At 39.5% G+C, this 16,029-nt stretch overlaps 1 protein-coding gene across 6 annotated transcripts; it reads left to right on the top strand.

The window, feature by feature from the left end:
* The first annotated feature begins 238 nt into the window (after positions 1–238).
* arfip2b (ADP-ribosylation factor interacting protein 2b) lies at positions 239–15,662 on the top strand. Of its 6 annotated transcripts, none has more exons than XM_068331910.1 (10): positions 239–491; positions 2,894–3,004; positions 5,911–5,967; positions 8,609–8,717; positions 9,078–9,134; positions 10,646–10,761; positions 10,870–11,091; positions 11,195–11,352; positions 12,281–12,455; positions 12,546–15,662. In XM_068331910.1, exons 2-10 carry the CDS (start codon positions 2,906–2,908, stop codon positions 12,699–12,701), a joined length of 1,149 nt encoding a protein of 382 aa, XP_068188011.1. In that variant the 5' UTR covers positions 239–491; positions 2,894–2,905; the 3' UTR covers positions 12,702–15,662. The 6 variants fall into 6 exon arrangements, with proteins under 6 accessions (XP_068188011.1, XP_068188010.1, XP_068188014.1 ...); XM_068331909.1 differs by having other exon boundaries at positions 2,891–3,004; positions 12,546–15,661; XM_068331913.1 differs by lacking the exon at positions 5,911–5,967 and having other exon boundaries at positions 12,546–15,661.
* The last annotated feature ends 367 nt before the right edge of the window (positions 15,663–16,029 follow it).

The following is a 16,029-nucleotide window of genomic DNA, read 5'->3' as shown; positions in this document are numbered from 1 at the left end:
AATCCGGAAGGGTGACAAACCAATGGATATCTAGGAAACCTTTGCCTCTGTTTTTCTCAGAATGGTTTTGACCAAAAATTCTTATATCATTAGGCAGTACTCGTATATAAACTACTCGATATTCCACGTACAAATACCACAACATGAATTTATAACGAGTGAGCCATCCTCATTTAAATACACCTTCTTTAAATTGGAGCGTGTCTGTCTAACCGTGTCGTCAGTTCCGTAAAGCGTTTCTCCTGGCTTCATTAAAAGAAGATAGAGGAATACTTACGTAGAGTCAGAGGACAAACACAGTTGGTGGAAGACGTTACCTCACTGTGTCATTAAATTAATCTCAAACAAAAAAAAGCTGCAGGGACGTTTTTTTTCCCCCCCCTGGGCTGACAAAAGACTTGCCAGTCTCATAGCCGCGCATGAACTGAGATGCACCGCCGTTAGCTTGTTATTAGCTTGCTCGTTAGCTTTTACGACGGACCGAGCTCACCGTAAGTCAAACCGTTCGAAAATATTTCTCTTTATCTTGGTTCCAAAGTTTGCTTTTCTACCATCGATAAAAAGCCAGCTTTGTATATGAACCTCATTGTGTTGTTTTCTATTATCAACCTGTTTCCTCTTAACAGCTGCTTGTGTGAACTAGAGGCAGGCCTTTAGTAGAAACAAATGATCACCAGCTAGAAGAGAGGCTTATATATGTTTACTACTTTCAAGAAATAAAAACCATGATCTGTCATTTGTTCTGCCTTGGGAGAAAACTGCTGGATGGACTGTCCTGTCGGGGACAGTTCGCGTTAACCTGCGGCGGACTTGTGCAGGTGCACCTGTTAACGATGACGTTTTCTTTTTTTTAAGCTCTTCTTAATTGAAGTTTTGGTCCCTTTATTATAAAAATGAAAACCATGATTGTCTAATTTCACTAACCAAGCGGAGTTGTGTTATTGTGGAATACAGTATACGCTTAAAACCATGTGAGTACCTGGTATTTACTCTTTTGCCATGTCATTTATTTGACTTGGGAGAGACACGGGGTGGGTTAAGGAGCTGAACGTGGGATTTCAGATGTAGATGTAGGTGTCTCCAGGTGTATTGTGGTTCGAAATGCCGAACGTTCCTAGTCAGTTTAAAATACGCACACAAAAAAAACCCCTCTCTTGTCAAACCACGTCCAGATATTTTCCCCCCCAACTCTGATAAAGTTGGTCAGCTGTCGTGGTGTTGGGTGAAGGAAGCTCAGTGTGAGTATCTTAAGTCAACACTCGTGTAAAGCCTTGGGAAACGGACTGGGATGGTCAGTGGTGTGTTTGTGATGTAGGCCAATACAGTACTGAGTTGAGTCAGATCAAATGTGAACACACATCGGTTGATTTTGTGCAATATGTAAAAGACAAATTTCCCTGCGGGGATCAGATCAGTAATATTTTTTTTAAAAAGAAACTGTGTTTAGAAACCTTAAAAAGGTTTCTAAGCTTATCATGTATTAGTTATGTTCAGTGTTTGTAATTATATTGGGATTAAATCATTAAAGTCTTCAGCAGAAACTCACAAGCCTTTAGCATCATCCCCAGTTATAGAATCTGCAATGGTTCTCTATTTGAATAAAAGCAACGTAAATTGCGGTCTGCATTGACTAAGAGAACAAAAAGCCTAGTGTGTAATGACGTACTGATTGTATTGTTAATGTTCATTTACCTCCACATTGCACAACTTGCTGCAATGAGATCAGGTGTACGTTTGCCTGTTGGAATGACACTCTGCTCTAGAATAAAAGCTGTGATAACTCTTCATTTCTAGACTTCACATTAGCCTTATTTTGGGAGCAGCATCTATGGCTGTGTCTTTGCAATACATGTTGATGGAAGTGAAAGAGTTGAGCTGTGAATTTGTTTCCTGTGATTGTCAGATATAAGAACCATATTACTGTCAAGCATGTTTGCCATGTGGAGTTTAATTTAAAATAAGCCAGACTAACCAGAATAAGCTTGCCATATTTGTTAGACTTGCTTTAAGAAAGAGCCCCTGGGTTTTTCTGGGGCAGGGAAACATTTTAAACATGCAGAGTGTTTCTGTCTTACTGACAACCCCTCAGTCGTCATTTGTTTCACCATCTGTCATCTTCACCTTGTACACAACACACATGACAGGTAAAAATGAGAATTGTGTGTCACTAGTGGAAAAGGTGGTTCGGAACCCTCAAGGAGTACACATCACTCATCGTCCCTTAATTTCCCTGTCCTGACTCATTATTCTGCAGCATTATTAATTAATTTTTTTTGCTCTTAAAAACATGAACGTGATGTGAAAAAAGTGTCCCTGATTAATTTTTTTTTGCATGTTTTTCATACTTTAATATTTCACATCATCAAATTTAAATATTGTTCTGAGATAGCCCAACAGTTTTTAAATTAAGATTTTTAGTAAGGGAACACGAAATCCAAACTTACGTGGCCCTGTGTGAAAAAGTGATTGGGGAAGGATGAGGGCAAACACTATTTCACACCGCTGTTTATATACTGTAGGTTTCTAAATCACTGAGATCTAATAGAATAACTGAAGAATGTTTTAAACATATTACCGTCTCTCTTTCTGTCTGGATTTTCAAGGAGGGGGCGCTAAAACGTACAATAGAGTGGCCACTTCAACAAGGAAGCTCATTGTTGTGGCGGCTCTTGGACATGGGGCATTTATTAGGTGCTTTTATGCTGAGTGGTAGCCTTGCTCTTTGAAAACCAGTTCTATGGTTGTTTGTGGCAATTATATTCCCATCTACCTAATAATTCTACTGTTTTGACTAAGCTCTGGTCTCACCATCAAAGGAGTTTACAGACCCCCCTTTTTCACTTTATTTACGCATTTCTCTGTTAAATCCATGCTTTCTGTATTTTTTTAGCAGACACTGTGCAACATGACAGACAACATTCTGAGTAAAGCGGCGACAATGGAGATTCCTATCAACAGTAATGGAGACACGGGGACGCTACCAGAGGATGACAGCCTTGAGCAGGTGAGTCATGGCTAGTGTCCTAGTTGACTGTCCGCAATGTTTTTTCACCAACTGTTTAAGCTGACATTGTTGTTATGTATGACGTGTAACTTCGGACGGTGCCTTTGCCTGCTCTCATTGGCTGTCGGTTGTTTCATGGCTAACAAACCTTCCCCATTGTGGCCAGATAGTTCCCTGTTTGATGTCTTCCAGGTGCCTCCGAACTCTTGAGTTTTTGACCACGTCACACAAACTGCTATTAAGCACTGACTTAGAAATGCTGAACAAATGCTTCTTTGTTTTGGGTCTGGAAGCTTTTGTTGGCATAAAACTTTCAGTAGTGTAAAATCAGCGCTAAAAACCATTAGTGTGAGGTCTTCATTAGGTACAACAAGAGAAATTGTACAGGTGAATCAGCATTGGAGACCAGCTGCCTACTGTTTGTTACCTCATTCAGGGTTATGCATGACTCTGCTGTATTTGTTTAACATCAGCACTAAACATTTAACTAATATAAGTTAAGAACTCTAGTAGAGTTGTTGGGACTGCTTACTTGAAGAAACACTTTATTCCTCTGCACAGCAAGTTGAGCCAGAATATTTGATTTCCTGACATCGCAAGTCTTGATGATGGTTTCAGGGTAAGGGAATGTGCAGTTGACTGTGTCAAACGGCACACCTTGTTGGACAAACAGACTGAAGATCCTGGAGGAAGCACTGAGTTTTATTTGCTAACCAAACTAGGTGTACCTCCACTTATGTAGTAAAACAAAGTTTTAACTTTTCACCATGCTTGCACTAACGTACAAGTATTAAACCGTTTGGTATGGTCACCTTATTTTAGTGTATTACTAGAAGGGATTCCCTGCAATGTTTAGTGTCTATTATTACCTGACTGTGACCGGCAGTTAATCCAAAGCTCGCAGTACGCTGTCCTTGGGTGAAAGCTCAGTGGAATCAGATTGATACCTACTGCAGAGCACTTTAAATTCAAGCTGCAACCAACTGTGTTGACCTTGCAGATGGACAAAGACTGATGTGTTAAAGAAAGAGTTTATTTTTAAGTTAGTCTGTGCATTGCCTACAGTCGACGTGGCCAGAGTGGAAAAGCTACAAGATTAGGGTTTGGGAAGGCACTGGAAGAACTGTACCGCTGAAAATGGGATCAGCACCAAAATATATTTTAGTCATCCAAAAACAATCAATCATATAGATTTAAATATGTTCACTGCTTTATATTGCTGTCAGTCAGCCCCCTCTGAGTGGAAGCTAAAGCTGTTTTATCCATCTATGCTCTTTTAACGCTGCCAGAATAGTTTGGCAACATATATAACTTTTATTTCACAACTAAACTGAGTTGTTTTTTTAACTGCTTAATTGATAGATTCCTATATGTTATTGCATGACCCTGAGTGACACAAATTACCCAATCAATTCAGCGGTTGATCAGAAACTAGTTTTATTCTTGGATGTTAAATTGTTTGATTTGATTTCATCAAAGCATTCTGGATGCTTTGCAGAGCAATGAAAGGGGTTTAGTTTCTGACCGAAAAGGGAGTTCTAATAACAGTGATTGGCTGAAAATATTCTAAATATAGTGTTCCTTAAATAGTTTGATTTTTCTTTGCTCCGTTGTGTTTTACTAACTCCGCAGCAGAACATTGCTTGTCCTCATAGGGGGGTACTGCTGTTTCTGCAAACGGGGAATGGTGTCAGCTATTTACTGCAATTATAGATACACTGTATATAATTATTCTCCTCATAAAAACATTCAAAAATAATGGAATAAGGAAAAGTAGGAGTCTTGTTTTGGATCTTAAAACATTGTGATTGAGCCAGAACAGGGATGGCGAGTGGCAGAGAGGGTCTGACTGCCAGCAACAAACTTAGATAATCAGCAGATTTTCAAAATAATTTTGTTACTTATAAATTCTCTGATGTGGGTTACTTCTGCTGCTTGCATGAAAACATCAGTGACTGACACCATGACGTTGTGGAACTCCTAAAGGAAACAAGCAGTGAATGGAGAAAATGCAGTGGAAAAAATGCCCATCATTCAGCCAGGGTTTCTATTGTTTGTGGTTAAGATATCCATGTTTGCAAGAGGTTAAGGCTGACAATGGGTTTTTGGTTAGAGAGTAGGTTTTGGTTCTAGGTCTTTGTCAATAACCACAATAATGCAAAAACCACTGTCATTTGATGTCCTGCACAAAGTTAAGTTCTTAACAGTCATAACCACAATTTCATTTGTGTGTTAGTGGTGTTTTATACTGTATGTGTAGCAGGACTTTTTTGTCTGTTCGTTTAGGCAAAATCAGTGACCCAGAGGCCTCAAAACTTTTGTCTTACAGTAGGGGGTATGACGTACACAACAGCAAGATGTGTTTGGTGATGACTTGTTTTACACATTGAGTCCAAGTTTGTTGATCTCTGGTCTTAGGGATGGTTTTTTTTTATTGCATGTAACATCGTGACGTTAGGAGATTAATTACTGGTAACAGATGGGTAAACAGATGGAGAGAGAAACTACAACACATCAGCAACACATCTTTACAGAATTTACAAGATGAACAACTTCACCATTAAACAAGCTCAATGACTATTCCCAATCTGCCATGATATCTATCCAAAGTTGTTTAAATCAATCCACTGAAAGTTTCTTGAAGATGTTTGACCTCTCATCCAAGAGGCTTCTATAGTTCTGGTGACTTTCCTGGTGACTTTTTAAACAACTTTGGTTAAGTATGACCTGAATAAATGAGAACCTACACAGACGTGATATCAATCATATCAGTCTCTCCACCCTACAGTCCTGCTGTCTGAAAAGTTATTTCTTTTACCTTATTCTGTTTTGTTTCATTATTTCTGTCATGATATTTGTTTCGTATTTGTTGTTTGTCGATTTTCCCTCCTTCCATCTCTGTGCAGGCTGCAAAACTGCAGTGGAGCTTAGATGACAAGTTAGGGAGCTCCAGAGGCGCCAGGGTGAGCAGGCCATTTGTGTGTTTGTGTGTTTGTATTGGTGTGTAATCCTGCTCAGTGGTTTGAGTTTGTGGGGCATGAAATTGCCATCCATCGCTGCATTTGTTTATCTCAAATGTCAGATATTTAATTTATAGCGCAAACCATTGTGCAGTTGTGCATACCATTACGTCTCAGACTAACCCTAGCTAGAAAGAATCTCTGTCCTGATTTAAAAGATTCGTCAAGTTGTGTAGTGTTAACAAAACTAGTAACCAGCTAACACATGCCACATTACACTATGGTTTTATTTGATTGTTCACCTTGCCTGTTTGGAGCTCATGTAGCATAGCTTTTGTGTGTGCACCTGGGTGATGTTCTGGTGTGATGTCTTAGTTTATCTGGTGTGAGCTGACAACACAAACATGGTGTCACACACAGTAACTGTCATGTCCTACACAGACTGTTGAAGCTGCAGACCTGAATTTGCTGCTGTTCTGTTTTCTGTCTTGACAAATGTGTTGAGAGCTGAGCACCGCTTGTAACTTTTAACCCTAACCCCTAATTCTGAGTAGACCCCCATCCACCCAACTTTCAACACAGAGTAAGGAGGGGAAGTGGTTGAAATCTAGATCTAGGAAATGGGACACTACTTGTGAAGTTGATAAGTTCCATTAAGATAATGATCACAGACGTTTATAAATGGGCAAACAAACACAACAGTCAGGCCTGTCAGTCCCTCAAAAGATTTGGAGCACATTTTCTTTTCGGCTCAAATTGTACAATGACAGTAAAAATGAAAGTATTATAGTTCCGTACAAGTCTGTCGATTCCACTATTATGTCAATTATGTCGATTATCAACTAGTGACAAGTCTTACCTTATTGAATTTTAGTGGCATCAAGCTCACTCCTTGGGTTTATTTACTGAAAGGAAAGAGTTACAGATTTACCAGAGCATCTAAGGCCCCGTCCATACGATGACGTATTTTTTTGAAAACGCAACTTTTTGAAAACGCATCGAAAATGATTCGCGTCCACACAACAACGTTTTCAAAAAAATCTCCGTCCACATGTAAACGCATCACTGCATTTTCGAAGACGGCTGTAAGCATGACAAACCATGTGGTGGCAGTATTGAGTCAAATTTTATCCAATGGGAATCCTCTGTGTTTTGTTGTCACAAAACGCCTTCAAGAATGCTGCCATCAACAAGGTTCGTACATCCATCATGTTTGTACACACGTGCCCATAAATATGACGTCACAGCGGTTTCCGTCGCAGGCAAGACGTCAGCGTTTTTAAAAAGTTGCGGATACACGGTCCACACGACAACGCAGACCCAGTGTTTAAAAAAAAATCCACCTAGGCTAGCGTTTTCAAAAAGTTGCATTTTCGTTCCGGATATCTGCGTTGTCCTGTGGACGAAAGGCGTAAACACAACAAAAAAGTTGCATTTTCAAAAAGTTCCGGCATCGTGTGGACGGGGTTTCAGGGAGTCTCCTTTATGTCTCCAGTTTGCATTTTACGATGGATGATATGGATCTTTGCCTGTGGTTCAGTCAACAAGCTGTGTTTGAAGAGAATGGAATGAAAGGGTTGCTCACTGCAGATGAGAGTCATATTAAAATTTCCGTCTGTTGCAGGAGCTAAGGTTCACATGGTTTGCCAGACCTGTTTCAGTCCAGATATCCCTTTTCCATAAATCCGTTACAAATAAATTTTTTATTTCCTTGCGAGCTGATACTCGAGCAGAAAGACAAACAGAAAATGGCAAGCTTAATTAAGGGAACCATACATAAGAAGAGTCGTTGGCCTTGTAACGTAACTTTACTGAAGGGATTTGATTATTTTGGAAGGAGAAAATAGTTTACTTGAGCATTTCCTGCAGTGTAGATCATTGAGTCACTTGAGTTGGGGTTGAACTTAAGTTCTAACACAGCTGTGCTGGTGCAGTCCCCTGGCCTGCACCCATAAGTGGGGGATATTGAGTTCAAGTCATTAGTCAAGTTGATAATTGACTAGGAACTTCAGTGGTGTGTTTTCTGTCTGCTGCACTCTTTTTCCCTGTGGGCTTCCAGGAGCCTTTTTCACGAAGGGTGCTAGAAAAAGAGTAATTTGCATGCTAATCACCTGCAAAGATGAAAAAAAGAAATTCTCCTCTCATTGTTTTTCTCTCCAATTAAGTTGTTTAACATATTATAAAGTATATTTGATTTAATAAAAATCTTGGGCAAGTGGATTCAGCATTCTGAAAAGAGAATATATCAGTTATTAAAGTATTTCTGTTAAAATAATACCTCTAAAGTATAAAAGCTTTAAAGTTTGTCACATACTATATGATTAATAACAATTAGCAAATGCTTAATCTTTTCAGTCAGCCTGCCCTCCACCAGGTTTGTCTCTCAGTATAACTTATGAGATTGAGAGTAACAGACCTTAGCCTGTTTATTTGAGGCTTGATTCATTGAATCAGCTCCGGTCTGGACTAACCTTCCTAACATAGTGGTGTTTGTCTCCCTCTAGTGAATAGTCCTCTAACCTTCACTGTCCAGTGTCTTCATTTAACACTGACATTCTAACCTTTTGTGTGTTGTACATACCCCTACCCAAAACCCTCTATCTTTCCCTTTGTTTTGTGTGGGTTTTTTTTACTCACTTTGCAGGACCTACAGCAGGTGATGGTGTCAGGTCCCAATCTCAATGAGACTAGTATTGTATCTGGAGGTTATGGAGGAACAGCAGAGGGTATCATCTCCACAAGTTCAATCAAAGGTATAGTCTGACTTCAACCTTATCTTTCATCTGTGACATCTTGTCAGTCTTGTCAGCTGCACCGCTGCTGTCCTCTCTGGAGTGTTTGCTTACTGTGACCTTTGACAATTCCTCCATTAAGATCAATTTCTCAGCAGTGGTGATAAATGGTATAATGGGGCTTAGGGTCAGTCAATTATCTCTTTTTGTAGCATGTCTTTTAATCCTTGTGTTGATGCTGAGGATCCACCAAGAGCACACTTTCTGGTTGATGGTGTCAACTTCATTCTTTGCTAACATTGTCAAAGGAAAATAACACACTCTTTCTGACTTATTGGTTGATAATATTTCTGCATCTTTGTCTCACTCTCTCTCTCTCAGGCCCTGCTGTTCGCTACAATGCAGAGTTTAACAAAAGGATCCCAGTTACAGGATTAGGTGGATTTTTAGACCTAATTATTTTCCATAACTGAGAACCTAATTCCAAAATGTGACAGTTTTTAGGCTAGGGAAATTTCTATTTAAACTTGAAGTTCCAGTCTGTAGATACTGTTGTATCTACAGAATAGAGAAACAATATTGTTTGAATTGCGGTAGAGGAAATTATATAGGTTTTTTTCTTTTTCTGTTTTTAATGGACAATTCTCACATGAAGGGTGTCTCATTTTGGAAAGATGCTCTCTTTCTAGTCTCAGATTTTTTCTGTTTAGTGGTGTGATGGGCAGTGCACTACTTTCTGCCATCTGCTCTTCTTTTGGGGCTCATTTTGGCTCTTTCTATCAAAGTACGCTACATATTTTTCCTCTACTTTCTGGACTTTTTATAGGGAAGAGGTCCGTCATTTTTGCTTTTACAATAGAATTTCTCATTAAACTGATTTCTTCAATTTTGTGGCAAATCAATTTGCTCCATATGAACTAAGTAGGATATTTTTGGACTATCCTGAGTAAAATCTGGATTTTAGAAATCCTGATTCCTCACTTTAACAATGATTATTCAGTATTATTAAAAAAGGTCTAATTTATCATCAAACTGTTTTGTACTGCTGCATTTCAAACTGCCTCATCTTCATCATTCATTTGTCTGCATTGTTCAAAAAGTGTCATACACTAAAAGTTGTCTTTTCATCTTGTCTGTTTTTGTCCTCCTCCTCCTTTTCATCATTGCCTCCCACATGCTCCTCATCCTCCTCTTCTCTTTTGTTGGCCTCATTTTCTGTATTTCCCTGCACTTTCTAATAATCGTCCTACATTAAAAATTTGTGGGCATGCTTGTTCAACCTTGATTATTCCCGTATCAATCTGCAATATCAAATTATGATTTTAAATCATTCTACCCAAAAAAATGTTGCAAATCCCTTTTCCTTCACCAAACCCACCCACCCTGAACCGTTTCTCCCTCTATATACAACCACCCATCAACTGTCCCAGACCTGCGCTCGAAGCACTGGCGAGGTAGCGTCCCCCCAAGCAGTTCTTACGTCTGCCACTTAGCCAGCCAATCAAATGAGTACACAGGTAATGAGGAGAGAGGGGTTATGCTATGTCATGCTCCAACAGGCTCTGTTGGTCAGTCTGATGTACATAAGAGCAACAACCCAAATTATCCCCTCCTGTTTACAGCATTTTCATATAAAGCTGCTCAATAGAACAATTCTGCTGGTGTTTGCATTTAAAAAAAGTATGTCTTCTTTTATTCTCTATTTTCCTGCTGTTTACTCACGTATTAATTCTGTCTCACTTATTTTCCTGTTTTATACTGGCTCAAGGAAAATGGTGATGGAAATTCTTTCAAAGACAGTAAATAGATCATGGAAACAGTCTCTATTCATTGTCCTTTCATAGTTAATCCGTTTCATTTAGTCCTCTCATTGTTGGTTTTAATGTTATTCTACCTGGGGTGCTCGTTTGTATGTTTCTAATTTTTAACATTTTTGTCCTATCTCTCAGGTTCTAACATGCACCACAGCAGCAGCAGCTCATCGGTGACAGCAGAGGAAACTACGCATGGCGTGGCTGTGGAAAAGCTAGAAACAGTGAAGAAGTGGGGTATCAACACTTACAAGGTATCCAATGATCAAATGATCAATTCCTGTGTTTTTCAACAGTCTGGTACGATCACTGAAAGGAGGCTGATTGTGAATGTCTCTGTGCTTCTTCCTCCAATGTTTCAGTGCACAAAGCAAATGATCTCGGAGCGTTTCGGTCGAGGTTCCCGGACTGTGGATCTGGAGTTGGAGGCCCAGATTGAGGTGCTGAGAGACACGAAAAGAAAATATGAGAATGTGCTGCGACTGGCCAGAGCGCTGACCAACCACTTCTACAACATGGTGCAGACACAGCATGCACTGGGCGACACCTTTGCTGACCTCAGTCAGAAATCTCCAGAGCTTCGGGTGAGATCTGAAAAATCATTTTATGTAGTTTTTCTGTAGCTCAGTCAGTTGATAAGGCTCATATAGAAACCATCACAGACTTGAATCCTTTTGCCTTTTACAGGATGAGTTTGGCTACAATGCAGAGACGCAGAAGTTGCTGTGTAAGAATGGGGAGACTCTACTTGGTGCCATTAACTTCTTTGTGTCCAGCATCAACACACTGGTCAATAAGACCATGGAGGACACCCTGATGACGATCAAACTGTATGAAAATGCAAGGTAAGGATACGAAGAAAAAAAACAGGCAACACTGAATCTTAACATGACCTTGATAAGTTGACTTTATACTTGTTAAATAGTTCTGGAAAAAATAAATTCATTCATCTTCAATCCCTGCTTTTTCCACTGTCGTGGGTCGTGGGGTTGCTGGAGCCTATCAGAGCCCAGCAGACTTGGGACATGACACAGGGTATACTCTGAGAATGATACCAGTGCGGATAATAATGAATTTTTAATAAATTTGAATCCTTTCAGTGTGGTGTTTGTATGTGCTTGCCGTGTCTTCATGGGTTTTTCTGGGTTTTCCGGTTTCCTCCAACCTAAAAAAAAACCCCTCTCCTTCAGGTGGATTGTTAGGCTCCATATTTCCCATAGGTGTGAGTGGTTGTTGTTTTTTGTGTGGTTCCAATATGCGTTGGCACCATATCCAGGACAGCTTCCCGCTCCATGTCCAAAGTCCTCTGGGATAGGCTCCAGCAACCCCTGTGACCCATGAAAGCGAAAAAGTGGTTCAGAAAATGAATGAATGAAATAACAAATATGAGACAGTTTCTATAATAATAATAATAATAATAGTAATAATAATAATGATAATAATAACAAATACACTAACAATAACAGAAATTTTAAATCTCATTTAATCAACCCACTATTTTCATCACATTTAGTTTTATTTATTCGAAATGATCAGGGTTAAATGAAGTCAACTGATTCGCTGTAAATGGAAAAGGAAGTGTGAAGGGAAAAGTCGAAAGGAAAAGAAGAAGAATCATGATCAGTGCACAGAAACACATCACACACACAAACAATACAAATGCTGTCTCATTTTGTTGTAACATTTTGACTGAAAACAGGTTCAAGTGGGTCCCATTTTAATTCCAAGGTTCCCGGGGAATTAAAATCAGTTCTGTTTACATCTTTTGAGCAGACTGGAGTTTGACGCCTATCGGTCAGACCTGGAGGAACTGAGTTTGGGTCCAAGGGACGCTGTCGCCATGGCTCGCATAGATGCTGCTCAACAGCAATACCAGATCCAGAAGGACAAGTATGAGCGCCTACGTTCAGATGTTACCATCAAGCTCAAGTTCCTGGAGGAGAATAAGGTGAGAATAAGGGCAGGCCTGCATCATTATCAGCCATCAAAATCAAAAGTCATCCATTTAGACATGACCTCCCTTGTTTTTGTCTCTCAGGTAAAGGTGATGCATAAGCAGCTCCTCCTCTTCCATAATGCCATCTCAGCATACTTTGCCGGCAACCAGCAGCAGCTGGAGCAAACGCTGAAGCAGTTCAACGTCAAGTTGAGGCCGCCAGGAGCCGACAAGCCCTCCTGGTTGGAGGAACAGTGAGGAGTCTGCTGGACCTACCACGGCCTCCTTGAACACCTCCATCTGCTACCTGTTGAAACCCCCTGTGTACAGAGGACCATGACAGATTCCTGGGTGGATGAAGGCGCCAGATGAACGTGTGGTTGTTGTTGATGAATGGGTTATATGCAGGAAACCAAGTGGCCAGTTTCCTGAACAGTATGGGGGCTTTTCAGTGCCTCTTGCCAGCTTTCTTTTTCTCAATCTTACCTTCACCTTGTGCTTTGTTCCTAGAGAAACCCATCATCTCGCCTTCCCTCTCCTCTAGTTGTCTTAAACTATTATTCTATGTCGACACTCTTACGCTGTGTGAGCCTGTGTTAATCACAGCCATTCTTGTAGTCAAGTGGAATAATTTTGATCTCAGTGCTGAGTTCCAATTCAAACTCATGCCATCCTGTTGACACAGCCAGTTTAAAAAAGTCATTAAAACTCAGAAGTGACCAAACACTACATGAAAACTTCCAGACGTCACCCCTCTCCCGGCGTGCTTCCACACATACAAGTTAATATTCTAAAAGAAGGTGCAGCCAGGATGAGAAGAAGAAGAGTTCAAAAATCTGTTACAAACCAAGACATGATGGTAATTTTTAAAGTACACTGATTTCATGTCAATGCAAATTTAAAATAAGTGAATATGATTTTGTAGTTGTCGTTTGGTTTTTTTTAAAAACAACAACGTTGTGTTAGATTTCTACTCAGTTGACTTGTCAGTTATTTGAAATTATTTTTAGTTCTAGTCAGATGTTCTTTGCTTCAGAGTGAAGGACAGGCTGCTGTTTTGTGAGATAATGTTAGATGACAGCTATGTTAGTCTGGAATTATTAGAAGTGCACCAGATTTCAGTCGTGTACTGGTCAATGTTTGACTGCAACACTTGTATGCAACTGTCATATTGTGGTAGCTGCCACATCTTCCAAAGTTATACTGATGACTGATTCGGGTCTTATCGAATATACAGTATCATGTTTACCCAAGGATGATTAAACGTAAACGTTGACCTTTGCAAGATTTCCATGTGGGGTTTGGGGACCATCGGCTGATTCAGTCTCTTTGTGGACTGTAGAGGCTTCAAAGGGCAGTTGATTTGTCAGTCAGTTAAAAGCCAACCTGTTTGAAAGATTGATTTCTTTAGTCAGTGTTTAGATGGATTTTATCAGACAGGAATGACACCTGATGTATTGACATGGTTGTGTTTTAAAGTTGAAAAGAACAGATAATGAACATTTAGTCATATTACCTGCCTTCCTGAAACAGAATAAATTGAACTATGGCTACCTGTCTTCACACTGAACATTACTGTAGCTGTCTAATATTAAGGAATAGCAGCTAGTGACATTCTGATATACTCTTTAAGATTTTGTAAAACACTTTTAGAGGAGTGGAACAACTTGGAATGATTACAAAGATGTAGATTTGTATAACTCGGATCACGGTGGCAAACAACCGTTCTTTTGACAATGAAGAGAACGTGTTACCACCAGATATCCACATCAAACTACACATGTAACAATGAACTGTTCATCATCACTGTATTTATGTTAATTGTGTGTATTATTCTGTTGAATTCTTACTCATTTGATGTCTCTGGTTTGTGAGAAGTTTGGATGAATTTCTGTAGTCTTTTGCAGACGTTATACAATAATTGCATAAAACATGCCACAGGATCATCATATGTATAGATGATATTCCTTCAAAATAATACAAGTTGCTTTACTTTCTCTTTATCATTCATCTCTGGTAAATGAAGGTAATTCAGAACAATGAATGTCTGACCATGCTGAATTTATCCCAAGGCTCTAGCTACAGAAGAGCGAGCACTCAGCTGATGATCCTCTAGCCTCTCACCTCTATTTGCATGGCAGGCAGCAATCCAAAGTGTTCGTGCTGATATGGCCTTATGCATGCCAGCTAGTGTTGGACTGCCATAATGTCATGCTTTCTATTTCAGTTTTCAAACTGGATGAAGCCGAATCCAAATGTTGGCTCTGCTTTTACTGCTGCACCCTTCAGGGCATTTATGACAAGGTGGACTTGAACATAACTTTATGGACTTGGTTGTAATACATTTTTATGGTCGTTTTTGGGGTTTTTTAGTTGAAAATTAATCTAAGACTTTGACCTCACTTATTGGTAAAATTCTGGTTTTCCCTGGACCTCTCCTGTTTGATCACCACACAGCAATACCAACTAAATATGACTTCTCTTTTCCAGCCCTGCCCCTCTTAAAGTTACACAAAGATCAGCAACAGAAGGGTTTTATTTTAGTAAGAAACCATCAGTAAATTGAGAAAAGGTGTGACAAGCACTCCTACCAGCAGTCTTTGTTGTTGCAGGAGAGAGAACAAAGATTTATAAAATTAGATATATTATTTGTGTACAATCAATGTTTTCTAGGCTGAGCTGGTGTATTGTACTGTATGACTGATTGCACAGAATGAAATTTTAAGATTCTAAATGAAGTTGTCATCGATGTGATACTTTGCCTTCATTCCTCACTCAGATGTGAAAAATCCCACCATATCCCAAGGCAAAATAAAAGTACACATTTTTGAACGTTCTTCCTGTGTTTCCTTGTTATTCTTTGTATTCTCTGTTAGATGTAAAAGCCACAACTAAATTCTAGATAAATAAAACTTGAGGGCTGTGGCATCAATTGAAAACATACTAAAGTCTATTGATAGCCCTTTATCAAATAGTTCTGTATGTATAGGACAATGAGACAGCTGGAATAAAGTTTCCCTCTAAATTTGCTTATATTTCTGCATTGGCTGTGTAGTTTCATCAACGGTATTCCACACATGTTGTCCAATAGTTCTTATGTATTAGTATAAATTTTAGCATATTTTGATTTCTTCAGTGATTTTTGTAATGAATAAATGTATTTAAACTGTTAGAAGTAATTATGAAATAATGCTGATTTTGTTATTAAAAAAATACTTAAAAGCAATTCAATACGTATGTAAACTATGTCATGTTGTAAATAATAATGTATGTTGATATTAAATTATATTTGAATTCAATTCCCCCCCCCCCCCCGCTGTATCTATTGATCCTTGTCGAGCCGTGCGCCAACCCGGAAGGACGCACCCGTACCTGAGCTCAGGCTTGAATCTGATTGGTGGAGGCGTGTCCCGCACCTGCGAGTGCCGCTGGCGCTTCGGGCTGCTGCTCTAGTGTTCAGCAGCACGAGCAAACAGCAGCTTGAGATTCATTTGACAGTAACCTCTGAACAATTCACGATTCGGTGAGTAAAATCAGTGTATTCTGGTGTTTGTTGACAATTCTAACGCCACTGCACGTTTTATTG

Source organism: Antennarius striatus, chromosome 13, assembly GCF_040054535.1.
Source record: "Antennarius striatus isolate MH-2024 chromosome 13, ASM4005453v1, whole genome shotgun sequence".
Taxonomy (NCBI): Eukaryota; Metazoa; Chordata; class Actinopteri; order Lophiiformes; family Antennariidae; genus Antennarius; species Antennarius striatus.
The sequence above is the reverse complement of the archived record's forward strand: the minus strand, read 5'-3'. Positions and strand labels throughout refer to the sequence as shown.